Raw genomic sequence first — 26,494 nt, 5'->3', positions numbered from 1 at the left:
TTTCCACTTCACCATGATATTTGTTAGTTTATGTACAAGGCATTTATGACTGTGTAGGTTGTTTGGATATGTAGCCCATTGGTGCAATGTTGTGGTTTATCAGTTCAACGTATTCTTGGGCACTATTCTTCTGGTTTCAATGAAATTTGTGTTTTATATAATTATCATTCTTGCAGAGTAAAGTTTCTCTCTCCCGGGTCTTCTGAAGTTTAAGTATAAGTCCATTTTAAGGAAACTGGGATCTTCAGGTATTTGGCATCAAAAAACTCAAATAAAGAAGAGCTTAGATCAGACTGATGCTTTCCCACTTATTTGTTGTTGGGTCAGGGGATGGTACCCAGCAAAGATGCACAATGTGCAAATGTTTTAGGATAGGTGTTGAGAAGGTATCGCGAAAGGTTCAGATGCTTCTTACAGAGTTTACAAACTCATTAGGTCTAGGTGCGGGGATGGTGGCCTGGTTCGCCTTTTGTCAGATGTCTGGTGCGGGGATCATCCATGGCAGATGTCTTCCCCGCATACTTTTCAATATTGCATAAAAGCAAATTTGTCGTGATTTTTGAGTTTCAGTCTTTTCGGCAAGATATGGTTTGGAACATTCCCTTTCTCAAATATCTGCATAACTGGGAAACATGTCAAGTAGTGGATTTGTTATGGGCTTTTGAGGGGTTTAGAGTTAGCAGGGCTTTCATGAGTGTTGGCTGATTGCTTCATTGTGGATGCATATGGAAGGAAAGCAACAGATGCTTAAAGGATGCGTAGGCCCCAATTGGGGTCCTCAAGCATTCTATCTTGTGTATCCTGTCCTTTTAGATAATGGGGAACCTTTTCATTTTTTTATGAAGTTTTTGAACAACCTGAGACTGTAATTGTATATGTTTGGTTGCTGTTATGGTCTATTTTGTACTGAGCTTTTGGTTTTGTAATGATTGATTTTTGGGAATGAAATTTACTTGTCAAAAAATAAAAATGTTCTGGTGGTGGTTATGGTTTCAAAGTATATTATACTGCATGCTGTTTATTCATTGCTGATTTGATATGTAGTTCATTCCCATGTTTCATTAATTTATTTATGATGTTCTGGTGATACGATCATTATGTTTAAATGGAAAAAAAAATGTTAAACTCTCGTGTCACATCACAATGTTCTCATTTCTTCAGAATGTGGAAGTTGACATGTTGCCCCAGGCCAGTTCAAATAATAAAATGTACAGATCCTAGCTGACACTTAAATTTATTTTGGGAAATGTGTGTTGTCTTTGGTTCTTGTAGGACATCTTTGTTTCTCTTAAGTTTTAAATTGCAGATGTTGTAAACTTTTAAACATCTGATGGTTATTCAGGTGCCATGGATACAAGTTAGTAGGTCGAGGTCACTGCTGTTGATGGTTAAGCCTCCAGTTTTTCTCGTGGCTATTGGAATGGGAGTGTATGATCCTCACCCTAATTTTCAAAAAAAATTTCTTCTTGTTCTCACAAGTTTAATGCTTTAATGCGATAGTACAAATTTGAATTATTATTTTCTTCACTTTTTAAGTTTATTTCTAGGAACTTCTAGCCAGTCTAGTTCTTTTCACGCAGAATGTTTTAGGTGAGAAATCCCCCTTCAGAAACTTCGAAAATATTTAAACTTGGTGCTGAATCTTTAGGGACATGCATGATGCTTTCTCAAACATTAACTAGTCTGTAGGGTGTAAGACATCATTTCTACAATTTTTTTTTTTCCCACTCGTAGTGTATGGGGCCCCTTACTAACCCGAGGGGATAGGGCATGCTTAATGCAAACTCACATGCTACATAGCATAGATTTGACTAGACCAATCTTGCCCACCTAGCTTAAAGTCCATCACAAAGCAATCACTTTAATACCCTGCTTAGTTACAAGCAGTGGCAGAGCCACAGTGGTGTCATCAGGGTCGCACAACCTCTTGGAAGCCATGGAAATAGGCTTGGAGGTCCCTTGGAGCTGCTGGAGCGACCTCTTGGAGCTGCACACCAGGTGCTCGACGAAATTGCTGAAAGAGAAGGCGCTGTGCTAAGCACAGTGCAGCTGTCTTTTTTTTTTTTTTTTAAACAACTCGGGCAAAATAACATTGTTTTGGGCTAGATAATTAAAGTACCCAGCGTATTCCCCCGAACCCGACAAACATTGTGTATGCAAAGGGTCTACAAAGTTGGCAACCACAAGATGAAACAGCAGCATAACTATTACTAGTTTCAAGAGCATGCCAATCGATACGTTCCCCATAATGTTTTGATATGTTTTGTGTGCACTCTTTAGCTAAAGAATCATCTATGGAAGTTAAAGCTGGAGAGCTATCTATTTATGAACAGGCATGATCAAATCAAATGGTTGAGCGATAAACATATGTGTGTTTGACTTCAAGTCAAGTAGCAATGCATTTTCATCAATACAAAAGTGATGGGAAAAAAGTAAAGTACCATGATCAAATGGGTATTGGACGTTTTCAGCTCGTTTTTGGGATTTCCTCAATTCTTCGATGTCTTGCTCTTAACTTTTGAGTTCCTGTTATGTAGAAATTGTTTTGGCACCACATGTATATTTCCTTTGTCTTCTTGAGAATTCACATTTAATGGCTTGTGCTATGATATTTTTTAGAAAATTTGGCTGGGGAAGATTATTTCATTTTTAATGGCCATTTAGCTTATCCGTGGCTCAATAATTATAGTGTACTACATCATTGATTGTTTTGTTCGTTCGTAACAATGAAATAAGATTTTTTTTTTTTCCTTTCTCATGGTTTCATTAGTAAATTAAATTTTATTTTTGTATTGAATATGCAATTCAACAGTGATTGATTACATCTGGTTGATTGTTATATGTGGAAGTACTATCTTTTTAGTGTTATTTTTTTCTCAAAATTTTTTGACATTTTTACACTATGACCCTATGAGGTCACAATCCTGCATCCGCCACTGGTTACAAACCCTTACAAGGCTCGGCAACCTCATTTCTACTTTCATTCTCATTGAGTGGAGCTATTTCACGAGTTGAAGTTTCAGTTTATATTTTTGTTCACATGGTTCAATTTGGAAGCAATAATACTTTACCTACAACAAATATTGCTTGGGAATTTATTGGTCTTTGGCCAGTCGAATTGATATTGAAGTCAAATTGTAGAAGTGCTTGGGGGCTTCTTGGGTTCAATATTATTCTATTTTTAAGAAAAAAAAAGGGACTTTTGGTCCATATAATTATTACTTGATTATTATGGTACTAGTGTTACTGTGTCACAACTAGAGAGAGAAAAACAAGAGTGCAGACGATTTATAAATGTCGGTCGTACGACTTGGATCCCATGGTTGTGAATAAGTTCCCATTTTTGGTAAGATTACTAGCTGCAAATAAGTTCCCATTTTTTGTGTGCATGTGTTGGCCCATTTTTAATACTGAATACGACAGATATTGGTTAGCCTTAAAAACACATGATGATGGGATAATTTTATTTTATTTTTTTACCATTTTTTATTTTTCACTGTCTTGTTAGAACTACTGATTATGACCATCACCAATAACGGCATGAAAAAAAGAAAATGAAGATTAAAGCCAGATATTTTTATTTATATTTTTTTTAAAAAAAAACAGAAAATTAATACCAAGGAGTTAGATTGACGCCGAATTAATTCAGTGCCTCACCGACCAGTCCTGCTATAGAATTAAATGAAAAGGAAGCAGAGGTAATGCTGGCTTCTCATGTTAGAGCATGTGCTCGTCGAGCGAACTCAGACAAAGCATATGGATGTACCCACCTGCAACTTCATGCTCTTATTTATATGCATGCATGCATCTGTTTCTTGATTGTGGTGGGTTTCATATTTTCTTCAATTTCTTTAGCCTACAGAGAAGTTGCTAGATTCTTTTCTCAGCTGAGGTAGAAGGCGAATTATACTGAAAATAAGTAAGCCAATTCGGTTCATTCTTTTTGTTACCCTTCTCCAATATCGGCGGTATTTTAAATAAATAAAAAATTAGGTAGCAAAGGTTCCATTTGCATATAATATGGTCATGAATTAAACATTAATTTTGGAAATTATTTTCTTCTATTAATTCTTTCAATATATTTTTATATGTACATTTTTAATCATCAGCTGATTAAATTGTTCTTTGCTTATTGTTTAATTTGTTGCTAGTGGTAGCCTACATGGAGATGATGATGAACCTCTTTTTGTTGGGCCTGGGGCTTGTGTTTCTCCGGCTATGGCAGCGCGGTTCCCGGTGGGTGAGCGGTGGCAGTGGTGGACGGAAGAAGCTGCTGCCGGGGCCGCCAGCGTGGCCAGTGGTGGGAAACCTAATCCAAGTGATCCTCCAACGTCAACACTTGGTGTTTGTAGCACGTGATTTACGTGCAAAATACGGTCCAATCTTCCGCACGTAGATGGGGTAGCGCACTCTCATATTTGTCTCCAGCGCTAACCTCATCCACGAAGCCCTCGTCCAGAGAGGCTCCGAGTTCGCAACCCGACCTGGCATCTCCCCATGCCGCCTCCTCTTCAGCAATTGCGACATCTACACTGCGGAGTACGACCCTCTCTGGCGGACCCTCCGCCGGAACTTGGTCACTGAGGTGATCAACCCAGAAGGATAAGGAAGTGTAGTTGGATCAGGAACTGGGCCATCCAGTCTCATCTCGACAGGCTCAAATCTGAGGCTGTTGCGGCGAACAACGTTGTCCATGTCTTGAGCAACTGCAGGCTCACCATCTGCACTATTCTCACATGCTTGTGTTTCGGGACGGAAGTATCCGAGCCAAAAATCAAAATGATCGACAACTTGTTACTACAAGAGATTATGATCATGACGACACGAATGCTGCCGGAGTTCTTCCCGGCACTCGCTCCTTTTTTGTTTCGCGGGCAGTACAGTGAAGCCAGGGAGTTGAGGAGGAAGCAGATGGAGTATTTGGTTCCATTGGTAAGAAAAAGAAAAGCATTTCTTGATCAAAGTATTAATGGTTCTGATGATCATGATTGTATGATGATGGTGAGCCCTAAGGGTGCTGCGTATATTGACTCCTTGTTTGAGCTGGAGGTGCCTGGAAGAAGAGATGGCCGGCTGGGAGAGGAAGAGCTAGTGACGCTTTGCTCCGAAGTCATCATTGCCGGCACCGATACTGCTGCTACCGCGTTAGAGTGGGCTTTCCTTTATATGGTGATGAATCAAGAGATGCAACAAAAGCTCTACAATGAGATTGTGGAATGCGTTGGGGGAAAATATGGTGAAGTTGTTGTCACAGAAAGCGACGTGGAGAAGATGAGCTATCTTTCTACGGTGGTGAAAGAAACGTTTCGCAGACACCCGCCCTTCCACGTCGCTTTACCGCGCGCGGTGGTGAAGGAGACTGAGCTGGGTGGCTACACCATTCCGGCGGATGCAATTGTTGAGTTTTACCTTGCATGGGTTACGGAGGATCCGGATTTGTGGGATGACCCGGGTAAGTTCCTACCCGAGAGGTTCTTGGACGGGGACGGGGTTGACGTGGACATCACCGGGACGAAAGGGGTCAAGATGGTGCCGTTTGGAGCGGGAAGGAGGATCTGCCCAGCGTGGAATATGGGCACTTTGCATGTGAGCTTGATGCTTGCTCGGATGGTGCATGCTTTCAAATGGTTGCCGGTTCCGGATGCCCCACCCGACCCGACTGAGAGTTTTGTTTTTACTGTTGTGATGAAGAACTCTCTCAAGGCCATCATTTTGCCTAGGTCATCATCTTCATGCAGCATCTAATGCTTCAACTCCCACCTTGCTGCTGGCTCATGTGATGATTCATGAAAATAAAATAGGTGGGTTAATCTGGTGTATTTGAATTGTAACCTATTTCTTAATGACCCTATGATAATAGGGTTATACTATAAGTTAGTTAATGAATAAATTTGGGTGGTTTTCTTTTTCTGTTTGGATGTAGAGAAAATCTGAATGAAACTCAAACAACAAGTCATTCTAGCTAGAGCATGATAAAATAAAGGGCTTGTCCAATATAGGTACCTACAATTTCTATTTCCTAGACATATACCCATCATTATAAATTATTTTTCAACATAATTAGAATGTACACTATTATTCATAAAACTATAACAAAAAAGAATACTGATTGTATAATTCATAAAAAGAAAACAACATTAATTCCTAAATTTAATATTGAATTTAAATTATTAATACTTTAAATAGATTACTAATCGTAATTCATAGAAGGAAAACACCATTAATACAAAAATAGATTACTAGTCGTAAAATAGATTACTAATACTTTAATGTGGAATTTAATATTTAATTTCAAATAAGTGTCTAAATTAGTTCCTACATTACAACTATTTGGAGATATTTCCAATCCAACGGGTGTGATTAGTTACACCCCCATAACAAATTAACTTATGAATAGGGATAGTTTTGGAATCCGAAAAATACAATAAATCAGATTTTAAGTTATATTAGGTAACTTGCTTAGTTGCACTACTACATTTTACAGTTTGCGTGACGAATAATAGATTGTCGCGCAAAGTAATATTGGGTCGCACAAATTGTTGTGCGACAAAAACTTCGTCGCGTAAAGATCGTGAAAACAGACGTTGCGTGACGGAAATAATTGTATTCGTCGTGCAATAATATCGACAGTTATCCTTCGTTGCACCAAAAGTTCAGGAACGACATAATTGTTCGTCGCCATTTTCTTTGCGCGACGCAAGCACAAGCGTCGCGAGTGCATAGGGCGACGAATAATTTGCGTCGCCCAAACATATTTAGAGAGACGAACCCTTCCGTCGCACAAACATAAATTATATTGTTTAAAATTTGTTTTTACGGTTTTTTATATTGTAAAAACGTGAGTTTGCGCGACGATAAACGTTTCGTCGCGCAAAAATAAAATATATTTTTAAAAAATTAAATTTTATGTTTCTTTTGTTAAATTCTAAAAAAAAAAAAAAATTGGTTGATTATTTGATAATAAAATAAAATTGCAATAAAAAAAAATGTAATGAAGAGAAAATAAATAGTTATAAAATAATATAAATGTATAATACAAGAGAAATATTTAAAATTTAATTAAGAAAACAAAAACTTAAAAAAAATTGTTCCAAAATCAACTTGATCGTCTGGTAAATGCGGCCTGAAGGTTTGGACATTTTCAACAGGGGCATAATCAATGCCAAAATATGTGACATCTGTGACATCTGACTACTGTACTCGGCGAGTTAGGTTTCAAGGGTGGAAACCTTTGCTGTCAAAGCAGTCACCTGACTGCTTGACTGCGATGAGGAACGGGGTCTAGGTTCCCACCGCCGGGCATTCCCCATCCCTCGACAGTATGTCCCTGGCCGTCTCCCGAGAGTCTGATCCAAGGTTTCCATCAAGATTTGAAACCTTGCATCTGGTGGAGGAGCCACAGACTCGAGCGACTTATCGGGAGGTAGTTGGGAGGCGGACTCCTGAAGAACCAACTGGCTCTTCTCCATCATGATCGTCTGTTTAACATAACATAAAATATTAATTAAAACATTGATATAATAACCATGAAACTTGAACGCATAAAATAATAATTAAAATTAAAGACTACTTACATGAAGGGACTCCGCCAACTCATTCCCAGGTCGAACATAAACGTCACTGAAGACGTCAATCTCTGGGAATTTGGACCCCCCCTAAATTGAACAAGAGAAGATAAAATGTTAGTACGAAAAAATTAAATTAATAGTAATGACATATTAAAAATTAAATAAAAACGACTTTATTATTACCCGCCTCCATCCTGTAGGAGAATGGCCTGGAACCTGAATGGTGGAGAAGAGTCTTCTTCTCTCTATTGCCCTTATTTGCTTTGGTCATCTTCTGTTATACAAAAAAATAAAACGTATTAGTTGAAATTCAAATGAAATATAAAAAATTAAATAAACATTAATAAGAAACGTGTAATAATTTTCAACTTAGTAAAAAAAATTACCACATAATCGGCCTCCTGAAAATGACCGCAGAGCCACTCCCAACTATCCTCGCGCCCCTCAAGCTCCCACAACATGTTGTTACACCTCCTACAAGGACACCAGATTCTAGTTGCACATGGGTTGTGTGTCCGTGCAAAGTCAATAAAATCCTCGATTCCATCCAAGTATTCGTCTGCACACCTATTCGGGTTTTGTATCCACCTCATGCTCATCATTCCTAGAACCACAATCACAATACAACAATAATGTTGTATTCGTACAAATTCAGTATGTCACCTTATGCCTCCGGTAAGGGCCCTATCTCATTCGGAAATGCATAGTCATGTCACGTAATTTACGGCTACATAATATTAGAATTCGACGTGGATTGATTTCGGCAGCATCTCGGTACAGTTCTTGAGGTGTACCGTAGGTATAAAATACCTACGTACCACCCAAAGAACGTACAGAGATGACACCAAAATCTCCACAGTCGAAACCTAATCCTGTAGCTGAAAATTACGTGACACGACTATGTATTTCCAAACTGTCCAAATAATAGGACAATTCAAGAATTAATTGGACCGCAGTCATACTTTAGCATCCATGCGTGACATCCAACTAATCTCGAACGGGAACTAAGTTTTACCAAAAATAAAATGTACGAAGTTAATTTCAATTAACTTCGTACATCGACGTGCAAAAAATTGAACAACATAATATAAATATAATTTCACAAATCAATATAAACATAATGTAATTAATTTTATATATTTAAATTATAAAACGACGAAAATACATTCTAAATCGTTCTCCACCAATCGTTAATCACATATAATATCCCTATATACAACAAAATTAATGACGTTAGTATGAATTTACAATACTACTTTAAACTAACGACGAAAAATACTTACCCAACGAATGTAGCAGACGCAGAGGAAGTTTAACTCATAAACAAAATGAAATTAACGAGTTTTCTTCGCCGATAACGGTCGAGACAAAGGGAGAGAGCCATGGCTGAATCTGGTCATGTACTGGACAAAGGGTTTTGCGCGACGAATAAAGATTTTCGTCCCGCTAAGTCATTGAGTTCTGCGCGACGAATATGTTAGTTTCATCGCACAACATCTGTCACGTAAATGTGTATGTCGTCGTGCAAAGTATACTTTCCCAGCGCGCATTGATCTGCCGACATCCAATTTTTGCACGACGGATATATATCCCTTCGTCGCTCAAAGATTGGCGCCAGATACGATGAACCCGCGTTTTTCATGTGCGACGATGATGAGCACTCCGTCGCGCAATATTGATTCGTGCGACTATAATCCTCGTCGCGCAAAGTTTACCGCCAAGTATACTCGTTCGCGCGTTTTTCTCGTAGCTTTATGTGACGATTGTTTTCTTCGTCACTCTAAACATGTTTGCGCGACGACTAAATTTGTCGCGCAATTTTGTGCTACGCATTATTTTCGCTGTCACACAAATAGTAAAATCTAGTAGTGTTGGATCCTAGTCATCAGGTATTATTTGAAAAAATTGGGAATTTTAAATAGAAAACTAAAGGAAAGGGTTGTAGGTGATCTAAAATGAATTTTATGGGTCTAAACTCAATTTACTATAAAATAATAAATTAAGCAGCCAAGCCCCTAGCTAAGAACCAGGGGAGTGGTCATTTGTTTTAAGTAAATTCAGGTTGTAGCCACACAAAAAATTTCACTTTTGGAAAAAGATAGAAAAATCCCTCAACTTTCAAACCAAAGACATGCAAATGTAAAGGATTCCTTAGGGAATCCCAAAATAAATAAGAGCATTCTTGTCCATTTTGGCTTCTTTTAAAAATATTTCTCTCTCCTTTGGCCTTTTTCAAAATGTCCCTTTGTTTTAAGTGCAACAGGAACACCAAATCAAGAATTCAAGTGTACCATTTCATGAAATTTCACATAATTACGAAAACAAAATTACAAAGTGTCATCTGCCTATCTTCAAGTCGTCGTTCATATGCAGGGACGAACCCAGGATTTTAAAATGGAGTAGGCTAAATTGAGGTACTAAGTAGATAGAAAACTCAAAAACAAACTACAGTAAACTCCCCAACCTATAGGGTCATTTACGATTACATACCCGATTTTGGGAACATTTACAATTACATACACAACGTCACGGAAAACCTATAAAATGCCCCCTCCGTTAGCGAGACCGTTAGTCAGTCTGTTAAATGCTGACGTGTCAAAAATGGGACCCTTTTTTTGATGAGTTTGACTTCCACGTGGACCAAAAATTAATAAAAAATTATTTTAAAATCTCTCTCTCTCTCTCTCTCTCTCTCTCTCTCTCTCCAACCACCACCACGACCCACCCCTTCCTAGCCCCCTCTTCGTCTCTGCCCACCCCTTTCTGGCGAGGTCGCGGTCGACGCATTTGGTCTTCATGGAGGAAGATGAGGAGCTAGGGTTATTGTTAGGGTTTGCGGCGTCATTTGGGGATTGAGGAACGAAGCTTTGAAGCATGACTGACAGAAGATGATGAGTGTGTGCGATTGTGGAGAGGGCGATAGAGAATATAAAAATGTTAGTTTGTAGGAGGTGAGTGATGTGTGTTGCTCTGATACCACTTGTTGGATTGTTAGGGGAAACAAAGTGATTTTATTAGATTTGGAGGAGAATAGTACATAGCTTGGTGTAGGCTAATTGGCCTTCTTCATAGCTTATTGGCTTATTGGTCACCTTAGTATTTTGGCTAATTGGCCATCACACTTGACTTAGATTAGTTTGGGCTATTTGGCCCTTACACTTTGATTGGTGAGCTTATTGGCTCTCAACATAGCTTCTTTTGGGTAGCTCTTGGCTCCCACATAGATTGGAAGTTGATTGGTTTACTCCAAATTTCATTGTGGTAGCATGCCTATTTATAGGCATTCTCTTGTTCTAGAAAGTTCTTCCAACTTCAATTGCTTTTTGTTCCACCTTCTTATTCTTTTCTCCACAACTCTAGATTCTTCCACCAACTTGATCTCTTTACTCCATAAGTGTGTGGCTTTCTCTAGATAATTCTCCAATAGTCTAGGCTCATCTCAAAGCTTCTAGATTTTTCCACACATTTCTTTAGCACAAATGTGCATTAATTTTAACAAAAAACGAGGAAGCTTTTGAGCGGAAAGAGACAAAGAAAAGCGAGAAAGACAAGCAAGTGCATGCAAGTGCATCAATTATTTCAAACTTGCGGACTTCGTACATGAACAACTTTGTAATTTTTTTTTTTTTCTTTTCACATATATAGTTAATGATTGTTTTATTGTTAAACAAGCATACAAATCATTCAGTGTTGTTTTATTGTGTATTGATTGTGGTGCTAGGGAGCTGCCGGGAAGGATGGTGGTGTGAGGGATGAAGACTATGCGATTTTCTCACCTTCCAAACAGAGCCCAAATGATAAAATGGGTTCCGATTTCAAATCAGGATCTGGGTATGTCTCATCTCCTTTGAATCCCTCAGAATTTTCAGTAAGAAACGGGAAAAAGGTAAAAAAAGCAAAATTGAACCATGGGTCAATTTGATCTCCTTCAAATTCATCAAACTCATATCCAGAAAGTGCAATTTCATCTCCTTTGAATCCCTCAGATGGGCTGTTTGTGTGCACAACGACGGAGAGAGAGGTCTCTGAGGGAAGCAAGAGGAAGAGGCAGTTGATGAGGATAGAGATCTTGCCCTTGGTTCTATCCAACGACAGCGAGGTCAGTGGCGATGACTTTGAAGGCGTTGGGTGTGCACGGAGGGAGGGTGGGTCGGTGGGGGTGTGGGAAGAGCCAGTCAGTTTGGGTGGTGTGGGGCTGGGAAGAGAAAGAGACGAAGAGAAATTGTTTTCTTTTGATTTTTGATTTTTAATTTAATTGAATAATATTATTTACTTGTTTATAATTATTTTTAAATAATATAGAATTTTTTAAATATTTATTTGTCCACCTGTAAGTTCACCTCATTAAAAAAATGGAACCCACATTTGCCACATCAACATTTAACAGATTCATTAATGGTCTCGCTAACGGAGGGGGCATTTTGTAGGTTTTCTGTGACGTTGTGTATGTAATTGTAAATGTCCCCAAAATCGGGTATGTAATCGTAAATGACCTTATAGGTTGGGGGGTTTACTGTAGTTTGTCCAAAACTCAACAATACCATGTAATTTCATTGATAACAAAAAAAAAAAATTACAACAAGAACAATAAAATCGATTACAAATCCTATTTGATAATTCATAACTCATAAACTGAAACTGATGCCCCAATTGCAAATCCTAACTGATAATTCGTAAGTGTCAATTGCAAATCCTAATTGATATACTTCATAAACTCCCAAAAAATCCTCAAATTAAAGCATCAAGAAATTGAGAGAATCTTACATGACGAATATAGGAACTTGGTTCACTTGAATTAAGTCTTGAAGGTGAGTGCAGCAACAATAAGATTGTTTTTTTTTTCCCTCTTTTTTTGTTTTTTTTCCCTATGTGCTGTGTGTGAGTTATTTTGCTTTTGCTCTGCCGTGTGAAATAGGAGAACTAGATGAGGTTAGGTTATTTAATTTTTTTTTTCTTTTGCTCTGCTGTGTGCGAGGTTCCCCCCTCCCCTCAAACTAGATAAGGTTAGGTTATTTAAGTTGGGTGAGTTAGGATTTTATTTTTTTGGCTGGAAAAAAGAAGCCATCTGGGCTATAGCCCAGGTTTGCCAAACTAAGGTCGCCCCCCAACTACGTGCTATGCAAAAAGGAGAACTAGATGAGGTTAGGTTATTTAAATTGGGTGAACTAGGATTTTATTTTTTTGGCTAGAAAAAAGAAGCCATCTCCAAGTTTGCCAAACTAAGGTGGTGAGCTAGGATATTATTTGTTTGGCTGGAAAAAAGAAGGTTTGCCAAACTAAAGGTCGGTCCCTGTTCATATGCTTTAAATTAATGCAGACTTTAAATTTAAACATTGACAAATTTCTGTCCTTGCAATTGTGAGGTTTGCAATAATGAATTTGGTAGCATCATAATTGTTGCCAGCTTTTAGCTTAGGGGACTGTCATTAACTTCTGTTTAAATTGGATTCTTCCATTCATTTTGGCAATGCATTATTGCACCAGAATTGACCTCTCTCTCTCTCTCTCTCTCTCTCTCTCTCTCTCTCTCTCTCTCTCTCTCTCTCTCTCTCTCTCATTGGTTCGAATTAAGTGCACACTAAACCATTGAAAGTTGAAATATCACAGGGACCACTATTGAATCAAAGGCCCTCCCCCTAACCGAAAATACTCGGGTGTAACACTACACCTCACACAGACAAAGCTTTTCCGAGGGCCACAAATACGCATGGAAATACATTTTTTCCGATCGCAAAATAACAACCCTCGGAAAAAATGTCACCACCATGTTTTGTAGTTCCGATATACAAATACGCTGTCGGAAAAAAAAATCTCATTGATTGTCTAAAGAGAGTTTTATTTATGATTATAATTAATCACGGTCTTACATAGTTGTCTTTTGCGAGAGGAATATAAGTTTTGTTGTAAAGCTTGTCTTAAACAAGTGTGTCATCGGAAAGGCTCTCGGGAAATTTTTCATGCGCATGAAGAGATCATCTACATATATAGTACCAAACTTTACAAAAGAAAGTGGAGCCATGTTCGTCCAAAAAAAGAAAGTGGAGCCATGTTTGACGCTATACAGAAAGCAAAAGGAAAATTTCTTTGTCCACCATATGAAAAGCAAAGGTAGGCTTCCAAAGCAATATATAAAAAATTGAATAAGGGCATTATCGTTCAACAACTACAAAAATGCGTCCTTATTTAACATTAACATTATGAATCTTATGCAGACTAAATGAAAAATGCCCTATAGCAATCCCTTTATGGTAATTTTCTTTTGGTTTGCTTTGTGATAGTTTTCTAACTAAGTAAATTTTTTATTTTTATTTTGATAATTTGATGGGTGTTATTTCTAAGATGGGGAATCTTGTTGCTTTTTGGGATAGTCAACTCAAGTTTGAATTTTCGTCGTAGATTAAATTAATTTAAAATAATTTAAATTATCGCTCATATAAAAAAACAAAGTGTATTTTGAGCTCTCTCTGTTTTAGCCAAGGTCTAAAATATCGATGATATCGGAAATATCGATAGTCCAAAAACACGGAAATTTCGATGGAAATATCGGGATATTATCGATATCGATAAAAATTGAATAAAAACCAAGGAAATTGTAAGAAAAACTTGGAAATTTTTATTGAAACTTTGGAGAATGTTTATTTAGTCAATTATCTATCAGTTTATCACAAAAAATTAGAAGGAAATGCATTGCATGATGAATTTAACTGATTTAAGTTGATTATACAGCGAGCTGGCAAACACTATAAGTGTAGAAAATATGTAGTAATTAATGAAAAAAGATTAAACACACCATAATCATTTATAAATAATGATTTACTACAATATTTTACACTTTATACATTGCATGGTAAGATACATGAGTGACTTAGTACCACATAGAGTTCCCATGAGGTTCAAATTTTTCACTATCTTCATCATCTCTATGTGTAGAGTAAGTGTATTGTAAAGAGTAGTCATCAAATGATAAATCCCCAAAATAGTTTTGCATGTAATTGTTATCATGCCACCCATATAAATATAAATATTTTAGCATATTATCACAAAAACATAAGTGATATAGTGGTTATGGTGTTGGAGGAGTAAAATGGGAGGCGTTCAAATCTCCTTTGTGTTTTTTTTCTCCCTTTTTTTCCCTTTTTTTTCTTTTTTTTTTTCTTTTTTTCCCCTTTACATCAATATTTTCGATATTTTAGCGATATTACACCGATATTTTGACAAAAATTGCTGAAGTGTGAGCGAAATTATCAACATCGATATTTTCCGATATTATCGTCGATATTGTCGATATTTATACGATATGTACATGGATATGTTCCGAAATATCCGTGATTTGAAACAATCGAAATATCCTCGATATTTCGTCGATATTATCGATATTTCATACTATGGTTTTAGGTAAGCTTTCTTCCACAAGAGCGTGAAGATATGGATGACAATGGGTCCAATCAAGGGTGGGTATATCATTCACATCCCATCCTCATTAAGCATTTTCCCCCAATTCCCGCCTTCATACCCACAATATTGAAATCAAGGATTCCCCATTCTTGTCTTTGTTTGGGAACGGGTTCCCGATCCTCCCCATGATGGAAAAAAAATCCAATTAAAAACTACTTTGCCTTTTGTTTTTGATAAGAAGCTCATAAATTGTATTCATTAAGAAAACATTACATCATCGTTTAAATAGAAGACAACTAGAGACTTAATACCTTTAAAACCCTAGATACGTTCTCCCTTTGTGTGTCCCAAAGGAAAAACTCCATAGAGGAGGGAGGAGGAAGAAGCGTCACAACCTCTCCTCTCCCTCCTCTCTTCTCATCTTCTCCTTTTGGGTTAGTGAATAAGTTCACTGAGACGTTTTAAATAAGAAGCCCCTTATGATGATTTCTTCTGAGCCATGCTCAGAATGAAGTTCCCCATCACTCCCTTTAGTCTATATTCTCAATCAAATCCTTCTCCTAAAACCCACTCTCTAACACTGCTCATGTTCTCTTTTGGTTCTGCATTGTGTTTGACAGAGGTTACTGCAAACCACTCAATTATTCTTTGGCAGGGTTCTTGTTTTCGGTTATTTGTTCGCTATTATGTGCAGGTAGATAATTGGAAATCATATTTTCCTAGATCCATTACGAATGCGGTGGTGGGTTTGGCTGCAACGGCACTCCTTCAAATGGTGATGGTAGGGTTCATTTAGGCTCATGGGTTGGTTTAGGGTTTCGGTCATGTTGGGTTTGTGAGATTTATTTGGACTTATGGTTAATTGTAGTGATATGGGCTAGTAGTTTTTGTGTGGCTTTTGTCCGCTCTAGTTTTGTTTTTCTCATGTTAGTTTGTTGCCCTCTTGAAATGGTGCTTTAGATTTCATATTGATGCCTTTGATTGTATTGTTAAAGTTTATCTAACACAATTAAAAATTACATTGTTGAATGAGAAAAAATACTATGAGCCCAACATATATATTAATTTAATTTTTATAAACTAAAAATATAGACGATTTAAAGAGTAGCATTCCTCTTTCCTAATTCACCCGTTTTTCTTTCTGATAAAAAAAGGAAAAGGAAAAGAAAAAACAAGTGAGACACGTTTTGAGTTTTGCAGTAATTCCCATGGCGGGAACCATCCATGCCCTAATTCTCACACCTCGACCCGCCAAATCGTTGCCGTTTGCTCACCGAATCCCACATTTTCCGTCCAAACATGCCGCATTCCGTTTCAATTTTCAACTTAGCCGCTCCATTTCGAGACCCGTCAAAGTTTGCCAACAGTCCGATCAGGTTCTGTTTACTTGTTTGTGCACTGTTTTGTAACTCACCAATAAGGATTCTAATTTTGCTTTGTCTTGGTGTTTGGAGATGGTTATAGTGTAATTGGAATTTCTGAAGGAAATTTTTGATAATTTGGTTTAGGATTTAGGTACCCAAATGATTAGTCTCAAAATTATATTTTCTGTTTGATCATCTTGTTTAAAGAAATGTGAATTTTTTTTCAGATAGATGGTGATGGAAAGAAAGCTCATAACCATTCTGGTTCAGTGAAGGGCTTGAGTTGGGCTAAACCATTGTCGAATTTCGTGGCGAATAATTTTCTTCCCTTAGGTGACTTCTAACTCTATGTTTGGTTGAAAGTTTTGTGTTTTCACAGTGTTATCATAATTGATCACATTCCTTGTGTTGTTTAGTATTGTGTATTGATAAATATCTGCAATATTGTATGCAGCTCTTGTTGGTGGAGTAGCTATAGGGATGGCAAATCCTAGTCTAGGTTGTCTGGCTGATACATATTCTTTGTCAAAATTTAGCACGTTTGGGATTTTTATCATCTCAGGTTAGAATTCTGGATTTCTCTGGTTCCAATCTGTTTGATTTTTCTTTAGTTTATGCTAATAATGGGCCTAATTTGTTCAATGTGATTCTATAGGGTTGACCTTGCACACTGGAGAAATTGTTGCAGCTGCACAAGCATGGCCTGCGGGAATCTTCGGGCTAGTATGACCTCAATGTCTCATGTCCTTCTCTTTTGCATGTTCTTGGGTTTACACTCACGAACACGCACATGGACACGCAGCTGCACGTGCACACACACACACACATATCTTACACTAGTATGCAATGCATAGAGGGCCTGTGTTTGAATAGATGTTATTGTTGATAAACTCTATACTTACTAGACTCAGACATGAAAGACAGATTTGGTACATTTCTTTATACGGCATCCATTTCATAGTATTAAGTGGATCAATGTCACTATTTCTGCAATTTATATGTTGCTTTTAAAAACTTTTTTCTTATCAAGTATAACTATGTTTGAAAATGTTTTAAGGACATGCTTTTGTTCCTTTAGATGTTTGGAAAAAATGGTGAAACTCATGTCATCTTTTATTAAAATGTTGTTGCATCTGGTGGTTTAAGCTTATGCTATGCTATGTCATTTATGTATTGTGTATATCTCATGTGTTTAGCATTGAGACTGACAAATATGACTTTGGATTAACTAATATTGTCTCTTGTCTCCATCGACCTCTCCTATTTCAAGTTGCACTGACTGGCACGATGATTGAATTTCTGTTGTTTCTTATAACAAGCTACATAGTCTTATATGCCTTTATATCTGTAGACTGGTGAAAAATGTTGGGGCAATATCTCATAACTGAGAGCTCGTTTATCTTCATTTTGTTTCTTTAAGATGTGTTACTTGATTTTTTCTTTTTCCTAACTGATACTTTATCAACCTTAAACTGAGATTTGTGGATTGCATTGATTTTCCATTGCTTCTGAATATGTTATTATATAATTAATCCCTTAGCCATTTTTAAACTGAGGCTTATGGATACCACTTGCATTGACATTTCATTAATGCTAGCCAGATCTGTTACATATTGGTAATCCTCTCCATGATTCAGGTCTCCATTCTCTTATTTACTCCATATTTTTCGAGGATAATATTGCAACTGCAGCTCCAACCTCCAGAGTTTGTTAGAGGTTTGGCAATTGAATTTATTTTCACCTGTAGTGTTGGTTGAGAGGGCAATTCTGTTATTTAAATATTATTGTTTAAAATATTTGAGAAATTCTGAATGAAATTGCTGTGAAGTTTCAGGCCTGTTGTGTATGAAAGTTCGTAATGAAATTGTGGTTTCTTCTAAAAAAGTTTACATTGCCTAATATACCATAAACAAATAAATTTGAATTCAATGAAAAATTCCTGTATAGCCCTAGAAGTCATCCAAATGAGCTAAATCAAATCAACTAAATTAGCTCAATCACCCTTAAAGCATAATGCTGTTTATAGCTTGCTTCAGTGACAAACAGCTTAATTTTTTGTGAGAGATCCTGTCTGGCTATGAAAATTGGAGAATTATCCTTCTTTTAAATTGATCTTTTCCATGCAATAGAAATTTATGACAAGAATCTGATAGTAGATGACTTAGTATCACTAACTATGGCCATTGGACAAAGCAATGACAAGAACTTTTTAGGGTTGAGTATAGTGTTTAGGTGCTTGAGTATAGTGTTTAAGGTTGCTCGTTTTAGTTAAACAGCTAAGCTTCAACTCAGCAGATTTTTTTTTGGGGGTTTCACTAAAACACCCAAAATGGGGGCTGAAATTATAAAAAACCCAACACCCAAAACACTTTATAAACACACCCAAAACTCATCATTACACACACTCAAAATCCATTTATAAACACACCCAAAAAATATACAATTGTTGATTTTGGGTGTGTTTCTATGTTTAAATAGTGTGTGGGTTTTTTTATAAATACATGCCTAGGATTGGGTTTATTTATAATAACCCGATTCTCATTGCTTGATTGCAAATACTTAATTTTGTTGTGTAAGTTAGCTTGGAATTTGCAGAATCATGGTGAATCAGTCATCTGTTATTCCTGAAGCTTAATTGAAAGTAATTTCTTTATTGTTGTAGGGCTTGCAATATTTTGTTGTATGCCAACTACACTATCAAGTGGAGTGGCGCTTACTCAGGTTGCTAATTCCTTTGTCTTTGATCTTAGTTGAACATTTTCATTTTCCTGCTATTGTTTTAGCAGTATCTACTAGGTTTTGGGCTTAGCTAAAGGTTTGTGTTCTTCAAATGCAGCTTGCGGGGGCCAATTCTGCTCTTGCTCTTGCCATTACTGTGATCACTAACCTTTTAGGAATTTTGATTGTGAGTTTTCAAATCCCAAGCGTTCTCGATTTATGTTTGCATTCACTTATTTATATAGAATCAGATTGATAAAACAGCATTTGCTCTGTATGGCTTACAGCAACTGATTTAGTTCTCTAGTTGATCTCATTAAGCATACGCTAACACCATATCCCCCTTATAGGTCCCATTTTCTATATCAAAATACGTAGCTGATGGAGTTGGTGTATCTGTTCCAACTAAGCAACTGTTCAAAAGTCTAGTTCTAACATTGTTGATCCCCCTAATCTTGGGGAAGGTAATCAATTCCTTTCTAACAAAACTGACTTTCTGATTTATCAACTATTTACTGAAGTAAGCACAGATGTGTTTTTCAATATTCCCTTTTTCTTACTATTTTATAGAAATCGTTTAGTTTGCCTCTTGAAAAGATACATTATATACTCTCTTTGGTGTTTTATCGTTTTCATAGTTACTTGTCCTTTCCTTGAACAGATTTTTCGAGAATCCGTCAGAGGTGAGTATTCTATTATCTTCTTTATGTTTCAGATGTTGTCTAATTTTCCGGACTGTTTTTGTGGCAACTAATAACTTCATATGAATTTTAGGACCCGAATGCTATTTATTTACCGAGTACTAAGAATGAGGCACAATACAGTTCAGGCTATCAGTCTCATTCTAAATAATTTCTTATAGATACACAGACATATATACACTATGCATACGTACACAAATACAATCATTATATACAAACATCAAATGCATGTGCATGTGCGGCCTCACACACAAAATGATTGATGTGAAATAGTGACATCGCACCCTGATATTAACTTTATGCTTAACATACTATTCTAGAATGGAGATTGCACGTTTGGCCTCTGAGTTTTTCAGATGGACAACAATATCAATAATTTCTATATATAAGAGTTCAGGAAAGTCTTTTAGGGGCCGTTTGGTAACGTTTTCATGGCCCTGTTTTCATTTTCTATCAAAAACGCGTTCGGTATGTCGTTTTCATTTTCACTGGAATTCGTTTTCTGAAAACAAATTCAAACTCATGTACAAAAACTAAAAACACCAAATTTTCATTTTCATTTTCTACCTAGTGTATTGGTCTGATTGCTTTCTTTTTTCTTTTTCTTTTTTCAATTTTCTTTTTATTTTGTTGAACTTCATTTTTTTATTTTGTTACACCAGTGTATATTAATTTTATGATAAAACCATCATATATTATTCAATTTCATATTTATTTTAAACTAAAGATAATAGAATTTTATCATCTAGGTTTTTCTAACATTATTATTCTCAAATTATACATTTTTCATTGTTTATAATAATTTTAGCCGTCATTTAAAATATTTTTTAAGAACAAAAATTAGCAAAAATATACTTGAAAAATAACTCATACATTATTATTCTCAAATTGTCCTAATAGACACGTTTTCACTGTTTTTATTTTCTGAATCTGTTTTCCAATTAATCTACCAGACACATTTTCGAATCCTAAAAATGCAAATTCGTTTTCTCATTTCATTCTCAGAAAATATTCTCAGAAACATTCTCCGAAAATGTTACCGAATGTTACAATTTTAAAACTCCCAAACTTCCACTTCCTAAATCACAAACTACACATTTCTTAAAATTTCAAAATCTTGATTTGATTGTGTAGAAAACTTGCACACTTTGCAATAGGTTAAGAATCAGTGAGAAACTTACCATTTTACATTGTCAAGCCTAAGGCCTTCATCCACTGGTGAAATGGACAGGAATTTTCAGCATTGGAATGAGGGATATCCGTCCACCCCCATTAGAAATTTTTAATGGTTATCTCTCACCTTCAAAGCTTAGCCTCAAACATACCAGAAACACTCTTGAGACTTTGGGTCCTTCTGATTAAAATAGTTACAAAGCTAACCCTCATATGAATGTAGAATGACGTTGGGTTAGAATAACCTTTTATTTTAGGCTTGATCTGGTATAGAAACCGTAATTTGATTAAACGAACAGGATGAATTCTGACATCCATGCTAAACTTTAAGAAGATCAGTATTTTAGTCAATTTTCTAATGTCTGAACACTTTATCTTTTGTTAGTCAGTCCTCATTAAATGTCCATTACAGGTGTTGCAGACTTTGTTGATCAAAACCGTAAGCTTTTTTCTAAAATCAGTGCAGTCTTCCTCAGTTTAGTAAGACCAATGTCCTGGTTTATATTTTTCTATCTACTCTTTAATTTTGGTTATACTGTCGTACTATTTTAATTTCCTCTTCACCATGATATTTGTTTGTTTATGTACAAGGCATTTATGACTGTGTAGGTTGTTTGGATATGTAGCCCATTGGTGAAATATTGTGGTTTATCAGTTCGGCGTATTCTTGGGCACTATTCTTCTGGTTTCAATGAAATTTGTGTTTTATATAATTATCGTTCTTGCATTGTAATGTTTCTCTCTCCCGGGTCTTCTGAAGTTTTAAGTATTAGTCCATTTTACGGAAACTGGGATCTTCTGGTATTTGGCATCAAAAAACTCAAATAAGGAAGAGCTTAGATCAGACTGATGCTTTCCCACTTATTTGTTGTTGGGTCAGGGGATGGTACCCAGCAAAGATGCACAATGTGCAAATGTTTTAGGATAGGTGTTGAGAAGGTGTCGGGAAAGGTTCGGATGCTTCTTACAGAGTTTACAAACTCATTAGGTCTAAGGTGCGGGGATGGTGGCCTGGTTCACCTTTTGTCAGATGTCTGGTGCGGGGATCATCCATAGCAGATGTCTTCCCCGCATACTTTTCAGTTTTGCATAAAGGCTTTTTATCACAAATGGTCACTGAGGTTTGTGAAATTATTACCTTTCGTCCCTAACTTTTTTTTGTGACACTAATGGTCCTTAAGGTTACCCTCCACACATCAAAATGGTCCATGCCGTTCGTTTCCGTCAAATTTTCTGTTAAATTGCTAACGTGGCACATGTGTGGAGCCCACATATCCAATGGTATAGAGCCACATGGCTTGACATAAAATAAAATATATTTTAAATATTTTAAAACTTAAAATCCATAAAAAATAATTAAAAAATAATTGAGTTTTTTTAGGAAAAATAAAAAACCTGCACCTGTCCTTCTGCCTAAAAAAAAACCCTCCTGCATATCCACCAAAGGACATGCTCATCTTCTTCTTCAACCTCCATTATTTTGATGATCTCCCCTTAACCAATCCAAGGCAAGGGAATGCTCTCTCTTGAACTCCTCCCCACCATCATCAATGCCAAGCCCTCCTCCTCCTCTTCCTTCCTCACCAACCAAAACCCAAAACCCTAAAACCCATCCCTTCTTCCGTCCTCCAATACAATAGGAAGCCCCAATTTTCCGGCAACACCCCCCACGTAGTTGTCATCACCTCTAGTAAAGTCGGCGTCGGCAAGGCCACAATCACCACCAATGTCGGCCTCACCCTCACCCGCCTCGGCTTCTCCGTCATCTCCATCGACGCCGACGTCGGCCTCTGAAACCTCGACCTCCTCCTCGGCCTCATAAGAACCGCGTCAACTACACTGTCGTCAATGGCCTCAATGGCAATTGCAGGCTCGACCAGGCTCTCGTCAGAGACAAGCGCTGGTCCAACTTCAAGCTGCTCTACATCTCCAAGTCCAAATTGGGCAAAGCCTTGGCTAAGTGATAGCTGCTTTGCAGGAGTTTTTTTTTTCCAAATTTTTTAAAATTTTTTTAAAGTTTTAAAATATATTATATTTTATTTAGAGCCGCGTGACTCTATACCATTGAATGTGTGGGCTCTACACATGTGCCAGGTCAGCAATTTAACAGAAAATTTGACGGAAGCCAACGGTAGGGACCATTTTGATGTGTGGTCAGTGTCACAGAAAAATTTTAGGGACGAAAGGTGATAATTTCACAAACCTCAGGGACCATTTTTGATAAAAAGCCTTGCATAAAAGCAACTTTGTCGTGATTTTTGAGTTTCAGTATTTTTGGCAAGGATATGGTTTGTGACATTCCGTTTCTCAAATATCTGCATAACTGGGAAACATGTCAAGTAGAGGATTTGTTATGGGCTTTGGGGGGTTTAGAGTTAGCAGGGCTTTCATGAGTGTTGGCTGATTGCTTCGTTGTGGATGCATATGGAAGGAAAGCAACAGATGCTTAAAGGATGCGTAGGCCCCAATTGGGGTCCTCAAGCATTCTATCTTGTGCATCCTGTCCTTTTAGATAACGGGGAACCTTTTCATTTTTTTATGAAGTTTTTGAACAACCTGAGACTGTAATTGTATATGTTTGGTTGCTGTTATGGTCTATTTTGTACTGAGCTTTTGGTTTTGTAATTATTGATTTTTGGGAATGAAATTTACTTGTCAAAAAAGAAAAATGTTCTGGTGATGGTTATGTTTTCAGTCTATTATACTGCATTCTTTTTATTCATTGCTGATTTGATATCTAGTTCGTTCTCATGTTTGATTAATTTATTTATGATGTTCTGGTGATACGATCATTATATTTAAATGGAAAAAAATTGTTAAATTCTTGTGTCACAATGTTCTCATTTCTTCAGAATGTGGAAGTTGACATGTTGCCCCAAGCGAGTTCAAATACTAAATGTACAGATCCTAGCTGACACTTAAATTTATTTTGGGAAATGTGTGTTGTCTTTGGTTCTTGTAGGACATCTTTGTTTCTCTTAAGTTTTAAATTGCAGATGTTGTAAACTTTTAAACATCTGATGGTTATTCAGGTGCCATGGATACAAGTTAGTAGGTCGAGGTCACTGCTGTTGATGGTTAAGCCTCCAGTTTTTCTTGTGGCTATTGGAATGGGAGTGTATGATCTTCACCCTTATTTTCAAAAAAAATTTCTTGTTCTCACTAGTTTAATGCTTTAATGCAATAGTACAAATTTGAATTATTTTTGTCTTCGCTTTTTAAGTTTATTTCTAGGAACTTCTAGCCAGTCTAGTTCTTTTCATGCAGAATGTTTTAGGTGAGAAATCCCCCTTCAGAAACTTCGAAAATATCTAAACTTGGTGCTGAATCTTTAGGGACATGCATGATGCTTTCTCAAACATTAACTAGTCTGTAGGGTGTAAGACATCATTTCTACAATTTTTTTTTCCCCATTCGTAGTGTATGTGGGCCCCTACTAACCTGAGGGGATAGGGCATGCTTAATGCAAACTCACATGCTACATAGCGTAGATTTGACTAGACCAATCCTGCCCACCTAGCTTAAAGTCCATCACAAAGCAATCACTTTAATACCCTGCTTAGTTACAAGCCCGTACAAGGCTCGGCAACCTCATTTCTACTTTCATTCTCATTGAGTGGAGCTATTTCACAAGTTGAAGTTTCAGTTTATATTTTTGTTCACATGGTTCAATTTGGAAGCAATAATACTTTACCTACAACAAATATTGCTTGAGAATTTATTGGTCCTTGGCCAGTAGAAATGATATTGAAGTCAAATTGTAGAAGTGCTTGGGGGGCTTCTTCGGTTCAATATTATTCTATTTTTGATACGCTAGTTCTATGTCTGTTCTTTTTCTTCCTTGTTTTGTAGTATGTTCTTAGGGTGCACACCTTGTCCACTGGTACTGTATTTTTTGTTAGCATTATAAAAGGTTTGTTTCTTCTCAAAAATATTGAATCCAAATTGTTCCTCTGGGTCTTCTTTATTGGACTTGTATCCAGTATCTTTTAAACCCTTAGTGCACTCCTTGACATTCTTCGGCTGAAGATGTTCTAATGAACCACACTTAAACGCAAACGATATGTGATGTATTTGGATTGCACACAAGATAGGTGTCTTAGAAACTTGATGGGCTCAAATGCATTGGCATACTGACAAGATCTCTCTTCTTTTATTGCAGACTTCTGCACCTCATCTTGTTAGCCTTTAATGCTCTTGCTCTAAAGAGCATCTCAGCTGTCTCTGGTGGCAGTCGATCAGTGTTTTCCAAGAAAGAAAATGCCAATGCTGTTCTCCTTGTTGCGAGCCAGGTGAGAGATATGTGTACCTTCAAATAATAAATTCTCGTTCTTTTCAAACTTTTACTTTCTCTAGCCGGTATTGAAATATGTTTGCTCTCCAACTCTTGAACTCCCCATCCTTGGTGAAGTTGTGACTTAATCTGAGATCTCTTGTAGGCCTAAGTGACTATTTTATTTAGGATACCTATCAACTTTTGACTTTGTAAGAAGCAACTCCTTAACAAAATCTGTAATTGTTTTCTTTAATGTAATCAATGATTGTTGATGCCTTGGCATGCTTTTCGCAGAAAACTCTGCCTGTAATGGTGGCTGTTGTGGAGCAACTTGGTGGTGCACTGGGTGAATCTGGTTTGCTTGTTCTTCCTTGTGTTGCAGCACACTTAAATCAGGTTCTTCTTACGTCCATTCATCTGCATCTTCTTAAATTTTCTTTAACTGACAAATAATTTTACTGATGCAGATTATTATTGACTCGTTTCTTGTTAACTTCTGGCTTCGGAAGGACCTCTCGACCGACGGTACAAAGGTATCTTGAGTATTGGAAATGTGGCTCATGTGTACAAAGGTATCTTGAGTATCAGAAGCATCTCTTGACCTCTCGACAGTACAATGCTCAGTGTCCTTGCTCTTTGTTATGGTGGCAAGTAAATGGTCACATCTTTACTTCTTTGAAAGGGTTTAGTTCGACATGATTGTGCAGTGAGATGTCTCTCTCTTTAGTTGCCACGTGTCAGTCAGAGAGAGAGGGGGGGGGGGGGGGGGGGGAGAGAGAGATTCTAGATCGTGTGTTTTAAAATGTACCTTGTAAAAGTAATTACTTCAAATGACTATTATGGTCAAAGAGCAATGCTATTCCAAGTCTCCGACTCTGAATTCAGACTCTCTTTACAAGCTTCCACGTGGATGTAGAAAATTAACAAAACATTGAATTTTTTTTGAGATATTTAGTCAAATACCCATTCTTAGCACTAAAACTATAAATATACCCTACACCATTTAATTTCTATAAACAAACCCAAAAAATGACAATTGGCCATATTGAATTTAATTTTGATTATTAAATTACTTTAATGTCCTATTGAGTATTTTGGGCTTGTTTATATGTTTTGGGGTTGGGTTTGTTTTGAGAAATCAATGACAGTTTTGTAATTTAAAAGAAGTTAAAAGCCTTTTTGTTATGTTATAAATGGGCTTTGGGTGTGTTTATAAAGTTCATTTCATATAGGGTATTTTTATAATTTGGGCTCCTATATTGGGTATATTAGTGAATCTCCCTTTTTTTTTCCTTCGGC

At 36.9% G+C, this 26,494-nt stretch overlaps 1 protein-coding gene and 1 pseudogene across 3 annotated transcripts; both read left to right on the top strand.

Annotated features, from left to right (window-relative positions):
- Positions 1–3,672: 3,672 nt before the first annotated feature.
- LOC110769655 (cytochrome P450 77A2-like) lies at positions 3,673–5,910 on the top strand (annotated as a pseudogene). Its single transcript, XR_015833694.1, has 2 exons — positions 3,673–3,919; positions 4,158–5,910. The product of XR_015833694.1 is annotated as a cytochrome P450 77A2-like (transcript).
- Positions 5,911–16,064: 10,154 nt separating this feature from the next.
- Positions 16,065–26,075, top strand: LOC110769654 (putative sodium/metabolite cotransporter BASS4, chloroplastic). 2 transcript variants are annotated; one of them, XM_088248951.1, is made up of 15 exons: positions 16,065–16,339; positions 16,555–16,660; positions 16,782–16,889; positions 16,983–17,050; positions 17,965–18,043; positions 18,990–19,048; positions 19,164–19,232; positions 19,396–19,509; positions 19,707–19,728; positions 21,332–21,399; positions 23,952–24,037; positions 25,082–25,211; positions 25,490–25,591; positions 25,663–25,728; positions 25,768–26,075. In XM_088248951.1, the coding sequence occupies exons 1-15, from the start codon at positions 16,172–16,174 to the stop codon at positions 25,774–25,776; spliced, it is 1,254 nt and encodes a 417-aa protein (XP_088105077.1). In that variant the 5' UTR covers positions 16,065–16,171; the 3' UTR covers positions 25,777–26,075. The 2 variants fall into 2 exon arrangements, with proteins under 2 accessions (XP_088105077.1, XP_088105076.1); XM_088248950.1 differs by having other exon boundaries at positions 25,663–26,075.
- The last annotated feature ends 419 nt before the right edge of the window (positions 26,076–26,494 follow it).

This window comes from Prunus avium, chromosome 2 (genome assembly GCF_965620075.1).
Source record: "Prunus avium chromosome 2, drPruAviu1.hap1.1, whole genome shotgun sequence".
Lineage (NCBI taxonomy): Eukaryota > Viridiplantae > Streptophyta > Magnoliopsida > Rosales > Rosaceae > Prunus > Prunus avium.
This window is presented reverse-complemented; position numbering and strand designations above follow the sequence as displayed.

What these genes read in the sequence shown, in the direction of transcription:
- LOC110769654 (XM_088248951.1), top strand. Translation starts at nt 16,172, where the DNA reads ATGGCGGGAACCATCCATGCCCTAATTCTCACACCTCGACCCGCCAAA. An exon ending in GTGGAGTGGCGCTTACTCAG is followed by an intron (nt 19,049 to 19,163) that starts GTTGCTAATTCC and finishes CTTCAAATGCAG; the next exon opens with CTTGCGGGGGCCAATTCTGC. An exon ending in GTGCAGTCTTCCTCAGTTTA is followed by an intron (nt 21,400 to 23,951) that starts GTAAGACCAATG and finishes ATGGTTATTCAG; the next exon opens with GTGCCATGGATACAAGTTAG.